This window comes from Condylura cristata, unplaced genomic scaffold (assembly GCF_000260355.1).
Source record: "Condylura cristata isolate star-nosed mole 26May11 unplaced genomic scaffold, ConCri1.0 scaffold00007, whole genome shotgun sequence".
NCBI classification, from domain to species: domain Eukaryota; kingdom Metazoa; phylum Chordata; class Mammalia; order Eulipotyphla; family Talpidae; genus Condylura; species Condylura cristata.
This window is the reverse complement of record NW_004567108.1, coordinates 13,541,192-13,556,395: the sequence shown is the minus strand read 5'-3', so window position 1 is coordinate 13,556,395 and position 15,204 is coordinate 13,541,192. Positions and strand designations below refer to the sequence as shown.

At 40.0% G+C, this 15,204-nt stretch overlaps 1 protein-coding gene across 1 annotated transcript in view; it reads right to left on the bottom strand.

Moving 5' to 3' along the window:
• The window catches only part of CDH6 (cadherin 6, type 2, K-cadherin (fetal kidney)), a 55,770-nt gene that overhangs the window by 19,642 nt on the left and 20,924 nt on the right, over nucleotides 1-15,204 (bottom strand). Inside the window, exons 2-4 of the mRNA XM_012721676.1 lie at nucleotides 7,588-7,882; nucleotides 3,899-4,018; nucleotides 1,779-1,946 (exon numbers count right to left, since the gene is read on the bottom strand). Of these exons, the coding sequence (XP_012577130.1) occupies nucleotides 1,779-1,946; nucleotides 3,899-4,018; nucleotides 7,588-7,882 (583 nt within the window). The remainder of the gene's footprint in view (nucleotides 1-1,778; nucleotides 1,947-3,898; nucleotides 4,019-7,587; nucleotides 7,883-15,204) is intronic.

Sequence of the window (15,204 nt, the reverse complement as noted above, 5' to 3'; positions counted from 1 at the left end):
TAAATAGGATTCAGAGTTTATGGTGAGACTGTAAGAGACTGAGGAGGAGGAAACGGGAGGTTTCAGAGCTTGCTGTTAACGTAATCTAACATAGAATAGAAAAGAAGGTAACCTGAGCTGTGACTTTCAGTCAATTACTATGTATCTTAAAAATAGAGTTCTTTCTGTCATTGCTAATAATAACTGAAGGTGAAAACAAATTACAGCAATTTGGAGACTGTTTCTAAGTAGGTATTTTTCTCTCATCCGTAGTCTAGTTTCAGGTAGGGATATAAGTAAATCCATTGAGAGGTAAAGCTCTTATTTTTCTTTTCTTTTTATAGTATTTTCCCTATGCATAGTTTCTTCCTCTTCTTGTATCTGTATTACTAATTAGTATATTTCCTACATATATTCTTCTCTTCTGTCTTCATGTTCCAAAGTTGCTATAAGACAACTACGTGTGAGTTTCAATTTAGATATGCCAGAGCAGCATGCACATAGGATGAAGAAAATAAGCTAATAAAAATGAAACCATTGTAGTCTCATACAATGTGTTTTCCTGACCATCCATGCAGTTGTTCTGTAGACAGCACTAAAGTATATGGGTTCAGTAGTATTAATCCACTAGGTCTTGGGCTCATCCTTGAAGTGATGGAACATGCAAGACTTCCTGTAGAGATGCTTTTCTAATGCACTTGATTGTAATGACCGCAGGCTAGTCTAGGACAGCAGATATGTAAGGCCTTGTTGGTAGCAAGGCTCTAGGAGATCTTTTGCTGTCCTTCCCCAGGGCATGCCCATGCTGAAAAGAGCCATGTGCTAGTGATCCTGATATTTTCATCTCAACTTTCTGTGGGAGAAATTTTAGGCCTATAACACCTTCCTTCTATGCATAGAATCAAACATCAGTTAGGTCTTCTGGTTTTGAATTAAGCTGGGATTAAATACTTGAAAAATGAAGGGAAAAAAATCCTATTTTCTGTTGTACTGTGTATATAAAAGATGCCTCTATTAGTTAACTAGCTTTTGAAAAATATTTAATGAGTAGTATTTTTATTTAATGATGGACAACTATTTTCTCCTGGTGGGAAGAATTGAGGAAATATTTTTAGGAGATTATGGCTAGAAAGGCATTTTATTTCTTTAAGAAAAATTACATCAAAACCCAGTATCCACCTGAGTTACTCTCTGTGAAAGAGTCTAGCTTGACATAAAATTTGCATTTGAGAATGTTGTTTTTCCTTTTTCTCTCCTATCTAATCATGAGAGTTAATGATTTTGGGGATGACTTTTGATATCTTAATTAACCATAATGTAAAAAACTATTTATGATTTCAAACGAATTAAATACATAGTTATTTCTAGTCATATTTTTAGAAACAATAAAAGGATAAATCCTCGCCTTACAAAGCTTTGTGAGGATTTAAAGAGATTATATGCCTGATTAAATTCACAAAACATAAAGTCACATTTCCCTAACAAATAGAAGCATGGTTGTATACATTTGTCCTGCACAAGCAAATTTATGTCTGCGGTAGACCTTAATAAGGAGAAAGAAACCAATGGCCTTGCCTTAGCAACAGCTGCATCAGAAATCGCTCAGCTAATTACCAACTCAGAACATCAGTGTTCACATTCATGACCTGCAAGCATTGCCATTTCATTTTTAATAAAATGCTGTTTCTTACCAAGTTCAATAATTTTGATAATAACAACACTCATGGAAAACATTCTTAAAGTTAGAGATTTATGAAGCACACTAAAAAAAAAAATCTCATTCAATTAAATGTTCCTACTCTGGGGGAAGCGGGGAGGATTGTCGTTGACGTCAGTCAATGTGATGTTCACTGTGGTGGTCCCGGATAATCCCCCCATCTGACCGCCCATATCCTTGGCTTGAATCACCACTTGGTACTGCTCCCTGTTTTCTCGATCCATATTGAGTAAAGCAGTCTTGATGATACCTATGGTAAGAAATTCAGAAGTGGAAAGAGATGTATGAAAAATGCCTTATGGATCCATTTGTTTATGCAAAAAACAGAGGTTGTCACTCATAATATGCAAAACACTGTGCAGAAGTCACAAAGATGAATAATACAGCCATTCTACATAAGGAAATTACAACCATATGAGGTAGGTACATTTAAATAAAGCACCTACAAGGTGAATAAAATACCAAGGAGAATAAAAAATAAGGACAAGTCAAGTCCTACAGTGGTGTAGACTGTAAGTAATGTAAATAGTGTCATGGGATGATACAGCAAAATGTAATTTGGTATGCAGTAGAATGTTATATATACTACGGTAGCTGCCAGAGAAAAGACATTTAAGTGGACTGTGAGGAAGTTGCTTACCAGGTCAGACACTTGAACTGACTCTTGAGTTTCACTTTACTGAATCAGGGGCTGCTCATCAAAAATATCCATAATGAATAGCCTGAGGATTTACTAAGCTAAGGATTTACAAAACTAGGATCTTAATAAAACCGAGCATCAGTTGTCTTATGATTATCATTTTGTATGATCCTAGAAAATTTAAGTTTTCTAAAGCTAATGTGAACATCCACTCAACTGGTCCCAACAGTGACCAATGTTATTATCTCTCCTGTTAGGTAGTTAGAAAATAATTAGTTAAAAGAACTTCCAAAAGTTTACTTAATCTCTGTGTAGGGTTTATACTTAAATTAACAACATTCTTTCAGAATTCACTGGAGAGGCTTTAGAGCTTTCTCTGTAGCACATTCCAGTGCTTAACAGCTAATGAAGCTGAAAATATCTTTTTTTATTTTTAACAAGAATACCTCAGACAACAGGTCAATTTTCTTCCCATAGTCCCGACTTCAGCGAAAGTGCCGCTTTCTGTTCTCCAAATAGCACTTCTCTATTTAAATAGAGGAGATCACCTTAGCCTTTTGTCTTTAAGTTGGATAATTCTAAATTTCTCATCCTCATTGTTTTTCAACTCAACATTTTCTTTGTCCTTGGGATTCTTTCCAAGTTCACTGCTCCTTAACACATCGATTTCAACTGGATATAGCAACCTGGAAAGGTTTTGATTGCTACCAACAATAATGGATACTTGAAAATTATATGAAAGGAACTCAACTCTTATTATGACAGCAAAAATGTGTATACAGTTTCCAAATGATGTTTTCTAAAAAGTCATTCACCTTAAGTTTGTAGTAAGCAGTTCTGTAGAGAAAGCACAGAAAAAGGAGATATGGAGAAAAGGATCCCAGGAAGCCAATTCACTATTTGGGCTGTACCAGTTAGGGCAGGTTAGACAATGTGTTAACAAAAAATGCAAAATCTTGGTGGCTTAACATAAGTAAAGTTTATTTTTACTTCCCGTGCTGAGCGAGTCAGCTGGAAGCTCAGCTTGACTTAGACGTACAGGTTGGAGACTCATCTCAACTTTGGTTTCCATCCATGATCACTATGGCAAGAGGAATGGAAGTTGGAGATGATCGTGCAGCAGGTCTGGCAGTCCTGCCTAGAAGTGCTTAGCATCACACCACCTTTTGTTTGCCCAAATAAATCATGTAGCGATATCTACATTTAGAAGAGGGTTGAGAGATGTAATTCTACCAAATAACTGGAAAAAGATATCACAGTAGCCCATAAACAGTCTTACTGGCTCTTAGAAAGGGTCGGTCATTAAACTTCACCCCAAACTGGAAGAGAAAATAAGACAATGTACAGATTTTCTTAATCTCTCCTATACGAACAAGATGGCCAAAGATTCGTCGCCAGATTTCTTGAATGGTCTGGATGTCATGCTTACAAATATACCACTGGTATTTGGCAGGTGAATCTAAAAATGCCATCCTGCTGTTGTTTTTATTAAAAAACATGCTAAATCATCTGAGATTAAAACTATAGATGGTAGGAAGGAAGCTTACAAAGGAAATCCTAACCTGTTTCTGATTCAACTGAAAAGTAGGGCTGCCCCTGCAGGATACTATAGACGACTTTGGCACTGTTCCCATACGTGGGGTCATCGGCATCAGTGGCAGTGACTTGGACAACAAATGTGCCTGTAAAGACACAAACATGAATTGAAAATCAATTAAGGGTTTATCAGGCATCCTCGATACACACCCTAAAGAAAAGCACAATTTTACTTCTATAGAACACTGTTGTGGCAAGGGAGCAGAGGACTTGAGTAGGATTCTGGGAATCCAAGTGGCCTTGGAACGTGACCAGCATTTACAGACAGTGGAAGGTTTGGGTCAAAGAGAAGGTGGGAATGATGATGACTTTGGGTGGAACTGATTTCAACCCATCTCCAAAAATGAGATTTGATGGGATTCTTGTTGCACCGAGTCCTTCGAGCTCTCCAGGCCTAAGTCAGTCAGCATCTTGCATTACTTTGTCCACAGGGGTTGTCCATTTAGGGGGCCCCTCATGATTTTGCTGGAAATTTTGAACATGAGAAGTTTCTTCTCCTGCTCTGTAATGAGCTCATGTGGAACCTGCGGATATGGTAGCTATTTTGTGACTGTGGAGATGTTAGCCTGAGGGCAAACTGAATAGGATAGAAAATTACAGAGAAATAGCTGAATCCACATCAAACCATGTCCAAAGACCTCTTATGTAATGTGACTGCTAAATGCTTTTATTGTTTGAACTGGTTTGAATTGGCTTTTCTGTTACTTGCAAATAAAAGCATTCTAAACAATACATCTATTTGATTAATTACAAGAGGTTGAAAGATCTGGAACCTTAAACAGGGTAGTTTGGGCTTGAAAAAAGAGTTAATTCCAGCATTCACATCTGGAATCTGTAATTCCAAGTGATGATTATAATTAAATGACATTTTAGATTAGCATTCTTACTGTAGGGATCACAGTCATTTAGTAACTTTCAAAGTATCTTTAACTTCCATGCAAATTGCAATGACTATCCCTACGTGTATGCTTCCCCAGAGAGAGGGAAGGATTTTCAAGGAGTCTTTAACTTCTAAAAAGTGAGACCCTCTGACTAAGACCATTTTATGACTGATTTGATATTCATATCAGATGAACAATATGTGTCCGTTAGAGTTCTGTCCATGAAAAAGACCCAGAAGTTACATTTACAGAATATTAGAATGTTTATCTTATTTTGTATTATCTAACCAATTCCATTTATTGAACAAATATATTGCATTGTGTTAGAACTGGATGCTCTGGTTATAGCGTGCTGATGTATGAAACAAAACACCCATCCTTATACTCTGTCAAGGGAGCTGGGGAGAATGAGAGTATCCTGTGATTTTCGAGTGAGGACAAATAGAAGTCAACTTACACCCACATGCTTATCTGACATGAATATGACATTTGAATGTTTTAAAAATGGGATTATGTCTTGAATACCTATTAGTTGCCAGATACTGTACTGAGGGCGATGTGTCTGTATTCTCATCCTATCCTCATATGAACTCTTAGGTGTTGCATCTGTAACTTATTTTTTATAGATATGGAACTAGTTGGATCAGAAACACCAAGTCTGCTTCTTAATGGAGATAATTTCAAACTTGGGTCTTTTTGGTACACACTTTACCTTTACAATTGGTAGTAGAATTGTGCACAATATATTGATTGGCTATATTAATGTTATTTCTACCAATTAATAAAGTATCCCTTAGATAGCATCTACATATGGTTTATGAATTTTAAAAAACTTTTTCTTTGAGTCTCTTCCCTACATGCATAGTTAACTTAAAACAACTGTCACTTACCCCACCATTTATAACACCTTACCATTGTCCCACACTATGCAATTTCTTCAAGATACCTTTAGTCAGGCCCTCCCTTGTGATGCAGTGGGTTAAAGCACAGCATAATGAAGCTATCACAGCCACTGTAGAACAAGTTCGATCCCCAGCAGGGGCGGGGTGTGGCCCACAAGGCGCGGCAGACCTCCCCTGACCTGCCCGCTGTTCCCTTTAGCAGTGTACTTCAGTCAATCTGCCTGTTCTGCTCCCCACTCTGTCTCTGGTGAATCCTCTCACCCCCCCCACACCGCACCTCTGACCTGTACCCCAGTTCTGTATGTATAAATAAGTAAATCTTTTAAAAAAAGTTTATATATAGACGTGTTAATGTATGATAATGATGCATTTGAGTAACTGTCTGTATGCAAATTAGAAAATGCCCCCTCTTCCTCACATCACATTACTGCCAGTTACCCCCACATACTTATAATACATATTTAATTCTATAATGGCTTCCAAGGTGAGTGACACCTCCTGTGGTTATGTAGGGAGAGTTCGCACATCTGGCTACTATTGCCTAGGGTGTTACTGATGACAGAGAATTTTTCATTATTTTTTCCTGTCTTTTACCACTTGGAAAAATTTTTTTTTTCTAATGAAATTTCCCTTTAAAAGAATTTCAACCATTCTCTTTGCTTTGTAATTTTCCTAACAAAACAAAGTATCTTCGAGCAACATACTCATATGAAAAATATAGAAGTCTCACAGATATTTCTATGGATTAGGTATTTTTCAAGTCTTAGTACTGTGAACTGAAATTTGACTGATGGAATTACAGAAAAAGTGTTAGATTATGTAACTTAACCCTTTTAAAATTTATCAGACTGTAAATGAAAATAGCCTTTGACATAGTTTTAAATTTGTCACTGATGCATTTTAATGTGGCTAAGAGTGAAGACTGTAGTTGTTTTCTTTCTTAAAAAATAAAAAAGATTTATTTATTTACTTATGTATATAAGAACTAAGGTACAGGCCAGAGGTGGGAAATGTGTGAGAGGATCCACCAGAGACAGAGTGGGGAGCAGAACAGGCAGATCGACTGAAATACACTGCTGAGGGGAGCAGTGGATGAGACAGGAGAGGTCTGACACGCCATGTGGGTCAGCTCCCTGGCTAGGATAGAACTCGTGCTGCAGTGGCTGCAGATAGCTTCATAGTGCTGCACTTTAACCCTGCACCACCAGGGAGGGCCTGGAGTTGTTCTCTTAACTGAAATTGTATTTACATTCTCTCAATCTAAACAAATTAAATGTATACACATTACCTTTAAAATTGGGAGGAGAGTTGTGCATGAAATATAATTTACCATATTAATATTAGGAAAGTCCTTTAATTTCCACCAGTTAGTAAAGAACTTACCCTGCATATTATCTACATATTTTTTAAATGAATTAAATAAAAAGGTTTTCTTTAGGTCTCGTTCCCAAATATGCAGTTACTTAAATCGATTGTCATTACTCAGGATTCTGGACAGTAAATTCAGTCCATTGGGTGATTCTTTCCCGAGCCCAATACCAATGTGAGCCAAGAGAAATATGGAGGACTGCTACCGTTCTGGTAGGGAAACAGGAGTTAGTGGAGAAGTACCCGAAATGGTCTCCTTCCTTCCTCCACTCTCCCTTGCCTGCTTTCACACCTTCACAGTATTTTTACTTTCTTAAAAGTACTAAGATTTGAGCAGTATTAGGAGATAAAGGCGCACTTCCCAAAAGGTCATAAATGGATTGTTTGAAATAGGATACTTTTAGAATCCTGCATCTAAATCCATTCAATTCTGTATGTGTCAGTCATAGGACATGTAATTGATGCAGCAGGGGAGATGCTGTGGTGAAACCACACCTCACTCACCCACTTCAGACATTTCGGGAACCGTGGCTGTGTAAACCTCCTTGGTGAATATTGGTTCGTTGTCGTTGATGTCATGAATCTTGATGATGAATTCAGACTCAGGCTCCACGGGTCTCCCTGTCCTTCTGTTTATAGCTTGAGCTCGGAGAATGTAGACGGGTTTTTCTTCCCTGTCCAGTCTCTTGGTGGCCTGTATGTCCCCTGTGTTTTCATTGATAATGAAGAGATCTCCTGCTCCATCTCCTGAAAGGATATATTTAAGTGATCCATCTCCTCTATCCTGGTCTGAATGTAACTAGTATAGAAAAAAAAAATTAAAGAAAATAAAAGTCAAGCATGTGATCCTAAACTGGTTTTGTTTTTATGATGCACGCTGTGCTAACTTTCATTCACTCTTCTAAGGGATGCAGGTATTTTTCCTTTAAGTATCTACTTAAATTCTCACTAGTAAATGCCACTCATTAATGAACACTTATAATCACAAACAATTTCAGAACTGGAGCAGAGCTTGGAGAAAATCCAGGAATCCTTCTTTTGAAGAAAGGAAAATGAAAGGTCAGAGCAATAGCAAGATGCCCAAGGGTAAATTAACCTGGATGGAGTAAAATTATTGTCATCATTTTCCTATTTTCACTATAGTTTTCAGGTTCTCTACATTCTCTTCCTCACCTTTATGTGAGACATTAAGACATACTAGAGATGTAATATATTATGTAGAAAAGGATTTTGGCTTTTGAATCAGAACACCTGGGTACAACCTGCCTTCACACTCTACCTTCACGGGGAATCATCTCAGAGAAGTTAGCCAGCGTCCATGAGTCCATTATGCTGGCGTTTAGTCTTTTTTTTTTTTTTTTTGTTAGAATATGTGATGCTTATTAACTTATTTACAATTCAATTCGATGCATTTGAGAAACACCTTAAGTGTGCCCATAAAGCCCTCTGGCTAGATAATTTACCAGGTCACTTGGAGAAGAACTTTAAGCGTCACATTTTTATCTACTATATAGACCAGGCTCTGCTAACAAAAGCCGGCCTAAAATCAGAGTGCTTTCAGAAGTCACCTGTGGAGACTTTCATTTTATGACACAAGCCGCAAGTCACCGGGAGTTCAGGTCAGTGTTCAGTGTGAGTTTATGGCAGGCCGCGCTTGCGCGCGGAGGATGGGTCACCAAGGCTGGTTGTTCCCGGGTGGACACTGCCCGCCTTTCGGCATCCAGGGCAATGGGACTGAATCTCTGAGCTTTATCTCTATTTATTTTGTGTCCTGTAGCAAGGTGTGTCTTCCCGAAACCAGAACCGCCAAGATTGCTCATAGAGTGTCCCCTTTTGTGTAACGCTGGGAGAGCGGAAATGAACACGAAAGCCAAGCAGCCGTAAAGTGAGGTTGTTCAGGACCTGCCCAGGAGGCGCTAGCGTGAGACCTGAGCGACCGCCCGTGGCCTGCAGGGATGGCGAAAAGCAAGCCTTTCATCTTGAAAGACATTTAGGCTTGGGGCGGTTGGCAGGCTGTTTTGTGCGCCACCACGAATTGTAGGATAGAAGAATGTGTGAGGCCAGGCAGCCAAACCTTCCGCCGTGTCCAGCACATTGGCCCCCAGTAGATGACAAACTTTGACCTATGTGTGGGGAGGCCTGACCGGGTGGATTCAGAGCAGAGGGGATGTGACCCAGCCGTCTGCCCGTTCCTCCCCCGGGCCCAGCCTAACACACCTCCACCAGCACCTCGCTGCCCTGCACGGGCTCCCTGTCTTCACCATTCTGGTGAGTGAAACTACAAGGAACATTGTTTCTGCTTTTTATAGGTTGTATATTTATCCTATCATACTGCTTTTACTGTATGTTATTGCTATTTTATTTTTTATGTGGTATTTGGTGTCATTTAGTAGGTGGTTTTTTTGGGTCTCGGGATACTCAAAAATTTCCGTGTATAATACGGTAATTGCGTCATTTTATGGCATTTCAACATCATAGCAATGCTCTACTTTTGTATGAGGTAAGGGGGTGCTCTAGTTCGTTCCTTGCTTTTGAAATTAATCAAGGAGGGGCTCTGATAGGAATAACTGTGGGTGATAAGGGCCTGGGTGTTAAGTGAATTTGAAGATATCATTGAAATGGAAGAGGAGGATTTAACTTGGGAAAACTAGCCCGTGTTCTGTTATTTGGGGAATAATCCCAGATTATTTTACCAAGTTGAATTCTTGCTGTTTCTTTAGTTCTCATTTCCCACCCCAGCAAATGTTAGATGGCATCTCATAATCTTTAGATAAACTAATTTTATTCCCAGTTTTTCAAAAAGTGCTTTTAATTGAGCACTGTTTTAAACCCCAGTTAGAGGTGCCAGCTACACATCAACAAGTTACTTTTAGTGAGACGATTGTGACCTCTAGCTTACTTCCACTCCGTCTACAGAGAGTATGGGCTATGTTACAACAATCAAGACAATAATAGTATCAGGTAAACTTCTTGACTAGTACTGGGTGACTGAAAATGGACAGTTTAGGTAAAAGAAATTATAAGCCAGTAGAACGAGTTGCCCCAAGTCCTGTTTGAACAGGTGAACTAAATCATGAACAAGTGGACTAAATCATGAACAGGTGGATGAAATCACTTTGGCCTACCACACTGACCAAGGCACCATACTAGACAAATGTTTACATCTTGACTAATGATCATCTCACCAGTTTCCTGGGGGGAGAAGGTTGAGTGCCCAGAAATGCAGTTGGAAAGTGGCCCATCTGCACCACCTGGTGTTGCCCAACCCAGCCTGAGCTACCTTGCTGCTGCCAGCCATTGTGCCTCGGGGGCCTACCCTTTAAAAATCGCCTCCTAACTTCCTCCAAGGAGCCAGGCTAAATTCTCCTTCCTGGCCTGTTCCTTTATGTGTGAGTTGCTAATTAAGCCTTGTCTTGGTCAGCTATGCTCAGTGCTCTCTGTTGAATGCTCCTCCTAGAGAGCAAAGGACCTAGTCTTTTGGACAAGAGCCTACAACAGGCACATATCATGAAAATAGAATCTTAGAGCCAAGAGGGACTTTGAAAACAAAGTCCCTAAGAAAAGTGTATCCCTAGAAGAAAAGTGTCTTTCTAAGAAAAGTGTATCCCTAGAAGATCATTTGTACAAGACGGTAAGGGAAGAGTGTGATCCACTAAATGTGGGAAGTACTTCATATTCTGCCTTTTTCTTTGAGTCACCTACTGTCCATTAATATAGTCAAGGCTCAAGGGCCTACAGTTCAACACTGTACTTTTCTAACCTAGCTTTTTTGAACTTTCCTATGCAATGGTTTTATTTATTTATTTATTTATTTATTCATACAGAACTGGGGTATAGGCCAGAGATGTGGAGGGTGAGAGGATTCACCAGAGACAGAGCGGGGAGCAGAACAGGCAGATCGATGAAGTCCACTGCTGAGGGGAGCAGCGGACAGGTCAGGAGAGGTCCGCCGTTCCATGTGGTCACCTCTGGGGCAGGCGGGGATCGAACTCATGCGGAAGTGACTTTAGCTTCTTAATGCTGTGCTTTAACCCGCTGCACCACCAGGGAGGGCCTGCAATGGTTTTTGAGTGTGAATGTTTTTTGGGTGTGACCCGTATTCCCTTAGAACACTTTCCCAAGAAACACACTTTAGGAAGCATGAGCTAACTGAATCCATCACTGTAGGGTCAAGAAAACAGAGGCTCAGTTTACTTAGACTTTCCAGAATCACACAGCTCATGGACAAAATTCAGAAGATTAGGAGCTGAGCTTGAGAAGGGGCCTTATAGATGATGTGGTGTGGTCTCCTGGTTTGTAGAGATAGGAAAATGCGTCCAGTGCCACACGGCTAATGCTATTTAATAGCAGAGTTTGAGGAAGAGTATTATTCACACAATTAGTAGTCTTGAAAGCAATTTGGCAGAAATAATAGAAGATAAATGGGACAAGGGAAGGAATTGCTTAGAAGTGAGACAAATGCAATAAAAAACGTCAAACAAGAGCATTCCATGATTTGTGTAATATGATCTGCTCAGAAAACATTGAAACCATGATTACACAGGAAGAGCCACTGGGGAAAGTTTAAGTCTCCATCGTCAAATCCTAATGACCGTGGAGAGCTCTTAAAAAGCTATTTCATTAACTCATGAGTAACGAAACCTGCTTTGCTGCTTATCGCATCCTGACTCTAGGGCTGCCATTGCTAACAGCCTGGTCCACTCAGCGCACCCCGCCTGGGCCCCAAGTCAGGGCCTGTTCATTCTGTCTCACTCACCAGCTGTAAGCTCAGAGCCGACTACCCTCCCTGTGCCAGGATCCTTAGCAGCAAAGTGAGGACAATGAGAGATACAGAGCCAGATTGTTTGAAGGCCAGAGACTAACTACTACCTACAACCCTGTGTAAAATGCAGGGTAAAAGCACAATACGTGTTTCATAAAATGCAAAGCTTCTTCCAGATTTAAGATGCTGTTATTATTGGGTCTGAGAAATTTCAAGAATTTTTCCAAGTAACTTAGAGTAATTGCTTCTTTCTGCCATTTTAGCTTCCTCAGTATGCTCTTATTTTGACTTTGAAAACTTTGTTTTGGGGACTTTGGAAACCCAATTACACCCGATATCTTGGAGGTAAAATCTGTTACCAGAAGCCAGTAGGCCTCTACTGAGTGGCTATTGCTGTCTTTCCATGTGATTTGTTATATTCTGTATTCCACTAGATTATAGACTCCCCTTGGTGAGTTCCTTCCTCACTTTCAATATGTAATTGTTGCACACTTAGTAGGTGAAGACCACATCTGGTCACAAGATTTATTCAGGTGCAAGTAATCAAAAACTTATTTTTAGCTGTCAAGAGAGACCATTTTGATGACTTATAGAGCAAACACCCGAGACAGAATAAAAGGGCGATGGAGATACCAACTCTGAGTATGAGCAGGTTGGTGGTGCCCATCCTAATTGTGATTTATCAGTATTGGAAAACTAGGGCAGAAATGTATCTCTTCACTCAGGCATTGTCAGATAATAAAACAATTTAGCCTTCTCCCCCGTGAAGTGCAGCGTCTGCCTGTGACAAAGTGCACAGAGCAACAAACCTCCAGAAGCCTTTTTGTCGTCTTTCCCCACTTGCCTTCCCTCCCTTCAGCTCCCCTGGGGCCAGTTCTTTCCTCTCTTCTTGGGGAAGAGGAGGAACATAGACGTCAGTGCTAGGGAAAGCGATGGTGACAACCAGACATTAGGGGTTTATTGAGCACTTAGATTTTAATTGGATTTTTTTCTTTTGTGATGTCATTCATCATGGCCACTGTAAAAGGCAGACGTTAAACAACAACAAATAAAAGGTTGCCAGCAGCCCAAGGCATGTTTTTACTAATTTCAGTTTAATGTGGCTGTTCCATTAAGTTTAATCATCTGGTTCACTTTTAACGATTCGCCATCACGTACAAATTATCCACTTCCCTCAGAAAGTCACATCTCATCTGGCGATGGCAGGACTTTTTACTACTGTACTTGTAGCTTTTTGTTCCAGAAGGAGCTTTTGGTCTTGGTTTTTCTTTTGATTTATTATTTTTTGAGAGCAGCACCTTGATCAATAAATACAGGGATTTGGGGTGGCAGACATGGCTCCATGGAAGCCATCGCCCAGCAGTGCCTGCTACGTGTGCAGGGTTTCAATGTGGTCTTGGCTCCAACTTAAAGATATCACACTGATGGCACATTTTTAGTGGTTTGTGAAGCTGGCTAATGCTGGCCCTTCCTCCCATCACGCATCACAGGTTAGTACCTGAGTTTGTGACCGAACTGAATCTTTTGAAGCATCTTCAGGGTAACACAGAAAACAGTCTACACTTTTGTTGGCAAACTTACGGAAGCTTCCACAACAGCTAAGACAGGCTTAGCAAAGGAATTCTGTATTATTATTATTATTTTTTTTATGGAGGTGAAAATACAGGTTATGGTCGATACACTGTAGAGTGTAGTACAAATGTTATGGGGCCCTTTGGAATGTCAGGGTTGCTGACCTGAGGTGTCAGAGGGTGGTCAGACTGGCTGAGGTAAAAAGATGTCTGGGGCTGAGGTGGAGATGCTGGAATCACAGCAGAGAGAGCTTTTGTGCTAAATAGGCTGAATATTTCCAGGTTGGAAAGTAAATCTACAATCAGGTTAGAAAAATTTGAAGCTTAACTGAATTCAGTGTATATGTAAGTAGATACATGTACATATAGCTCATGTATACGTAATGCTAGTAAATGTATGATAATGCTAGTAAATGTATGTATGTATATCCATGTAAAATGGTAGTAAATCTGTTTAATGTGAAGACTCAAGAGCTGGTTGGGAAGAGTTTATGAAAGAAGAAACTGAACTTTGAAGGAATTAGAAGTAGATTCTGTTTTAAAGATTATAGGATTAGGTAAGTAAAAATATCTTTTGATATAATTTTACATTACATATTTTGATGTGCTGTTTTGCATATGATTGATTTAATACAAGTTAAGCTAAGTTATGATGATTCTCCAAACAACACTCTCGTGGTAGCGTGTTACTGTGGCAGGAGCTATGCTTTGCCCATCCCGGTCTTTCTCCGGTTCTCTCATCATAGAACTGAGCCAGCTGGAGGCGTGCTGTTCAGTCTTCACAAAGTGACCTGAGTACGTGCGGAGGGTGCTTGAGCGCTGCTCCAGGAGGAGGAACAGGCTCCCTCTGGGTGTCCCTCTCCCTCTGCAGAGCTGCAGTGTGAGTGAGCACTGGCTTCCGTCAGTCCAGGAGGACAGTGCCCTGGGGAATGGCAGAGCTACAGAACTGGAAGGAACCTGCCTTCTGGCAAAATCTGACAGCATAGCAGCCCGTAATGTGACATAAAAAATATATATAAATGTATCTTACCCACCATCACCTTTTGGAATTGTTTTTTGTTATTTTTGTTTTGTTACTCCACCTCAGTGGTACTCAAAGTGGTATTCCTTCCCCAATGTATTGTGTTATCTACCTGTGAACTAATTGGACATGTAAATTTTTGGGTCCCACTTATCTCCATAATCAAAACTCAAGGGGCACGGTCTCAAAAGCAGAGTTTTAAGAAGCCCCCCTGGTAATTCCAGGGAGCACTCATGTTTGACAACCAGACTGCCTAAACCAGTACAGCCACAATGCCAGCAGCATGGACTTGGGCAAGGGAAAAACTTTCTAATGGTGCAATTTTATGCCATGTGTTAGGTATGTAATCATTTTGGGAACATAGTTAATTTCTTTAAGTCTTAGTTTCCTTCCATTCGTGATAGGATAGTCATGATAATTATTTTACAAGTATGTTGCTCTGAAAGTAGGTAATTAGTTTACAGGTTGCTGCCCTGGTCTAGTACATAGCTATTGCTCATTGGTCTATTGCAATGTCTCCTCCAAAACATCAGTCTTATTTCCCTTTCAGTCTACTTTCTTTCTGTATCTAGATCACTTTAAACAGCTTCACGAACTCTGAAGAGCTATGCTCTTAAAAGTAAATATTTTTTTCTAATTTATTTATTATGTATATAGAACTGGGGTACAGGCCAGAAGTGCAGGGGTGGTGAGAGGATTCACCAGAGACAGAGTGGGGAGCAGATCAGGCAGATCTATGAAGTACACTGCTGAGGGGAGCAGCGGGC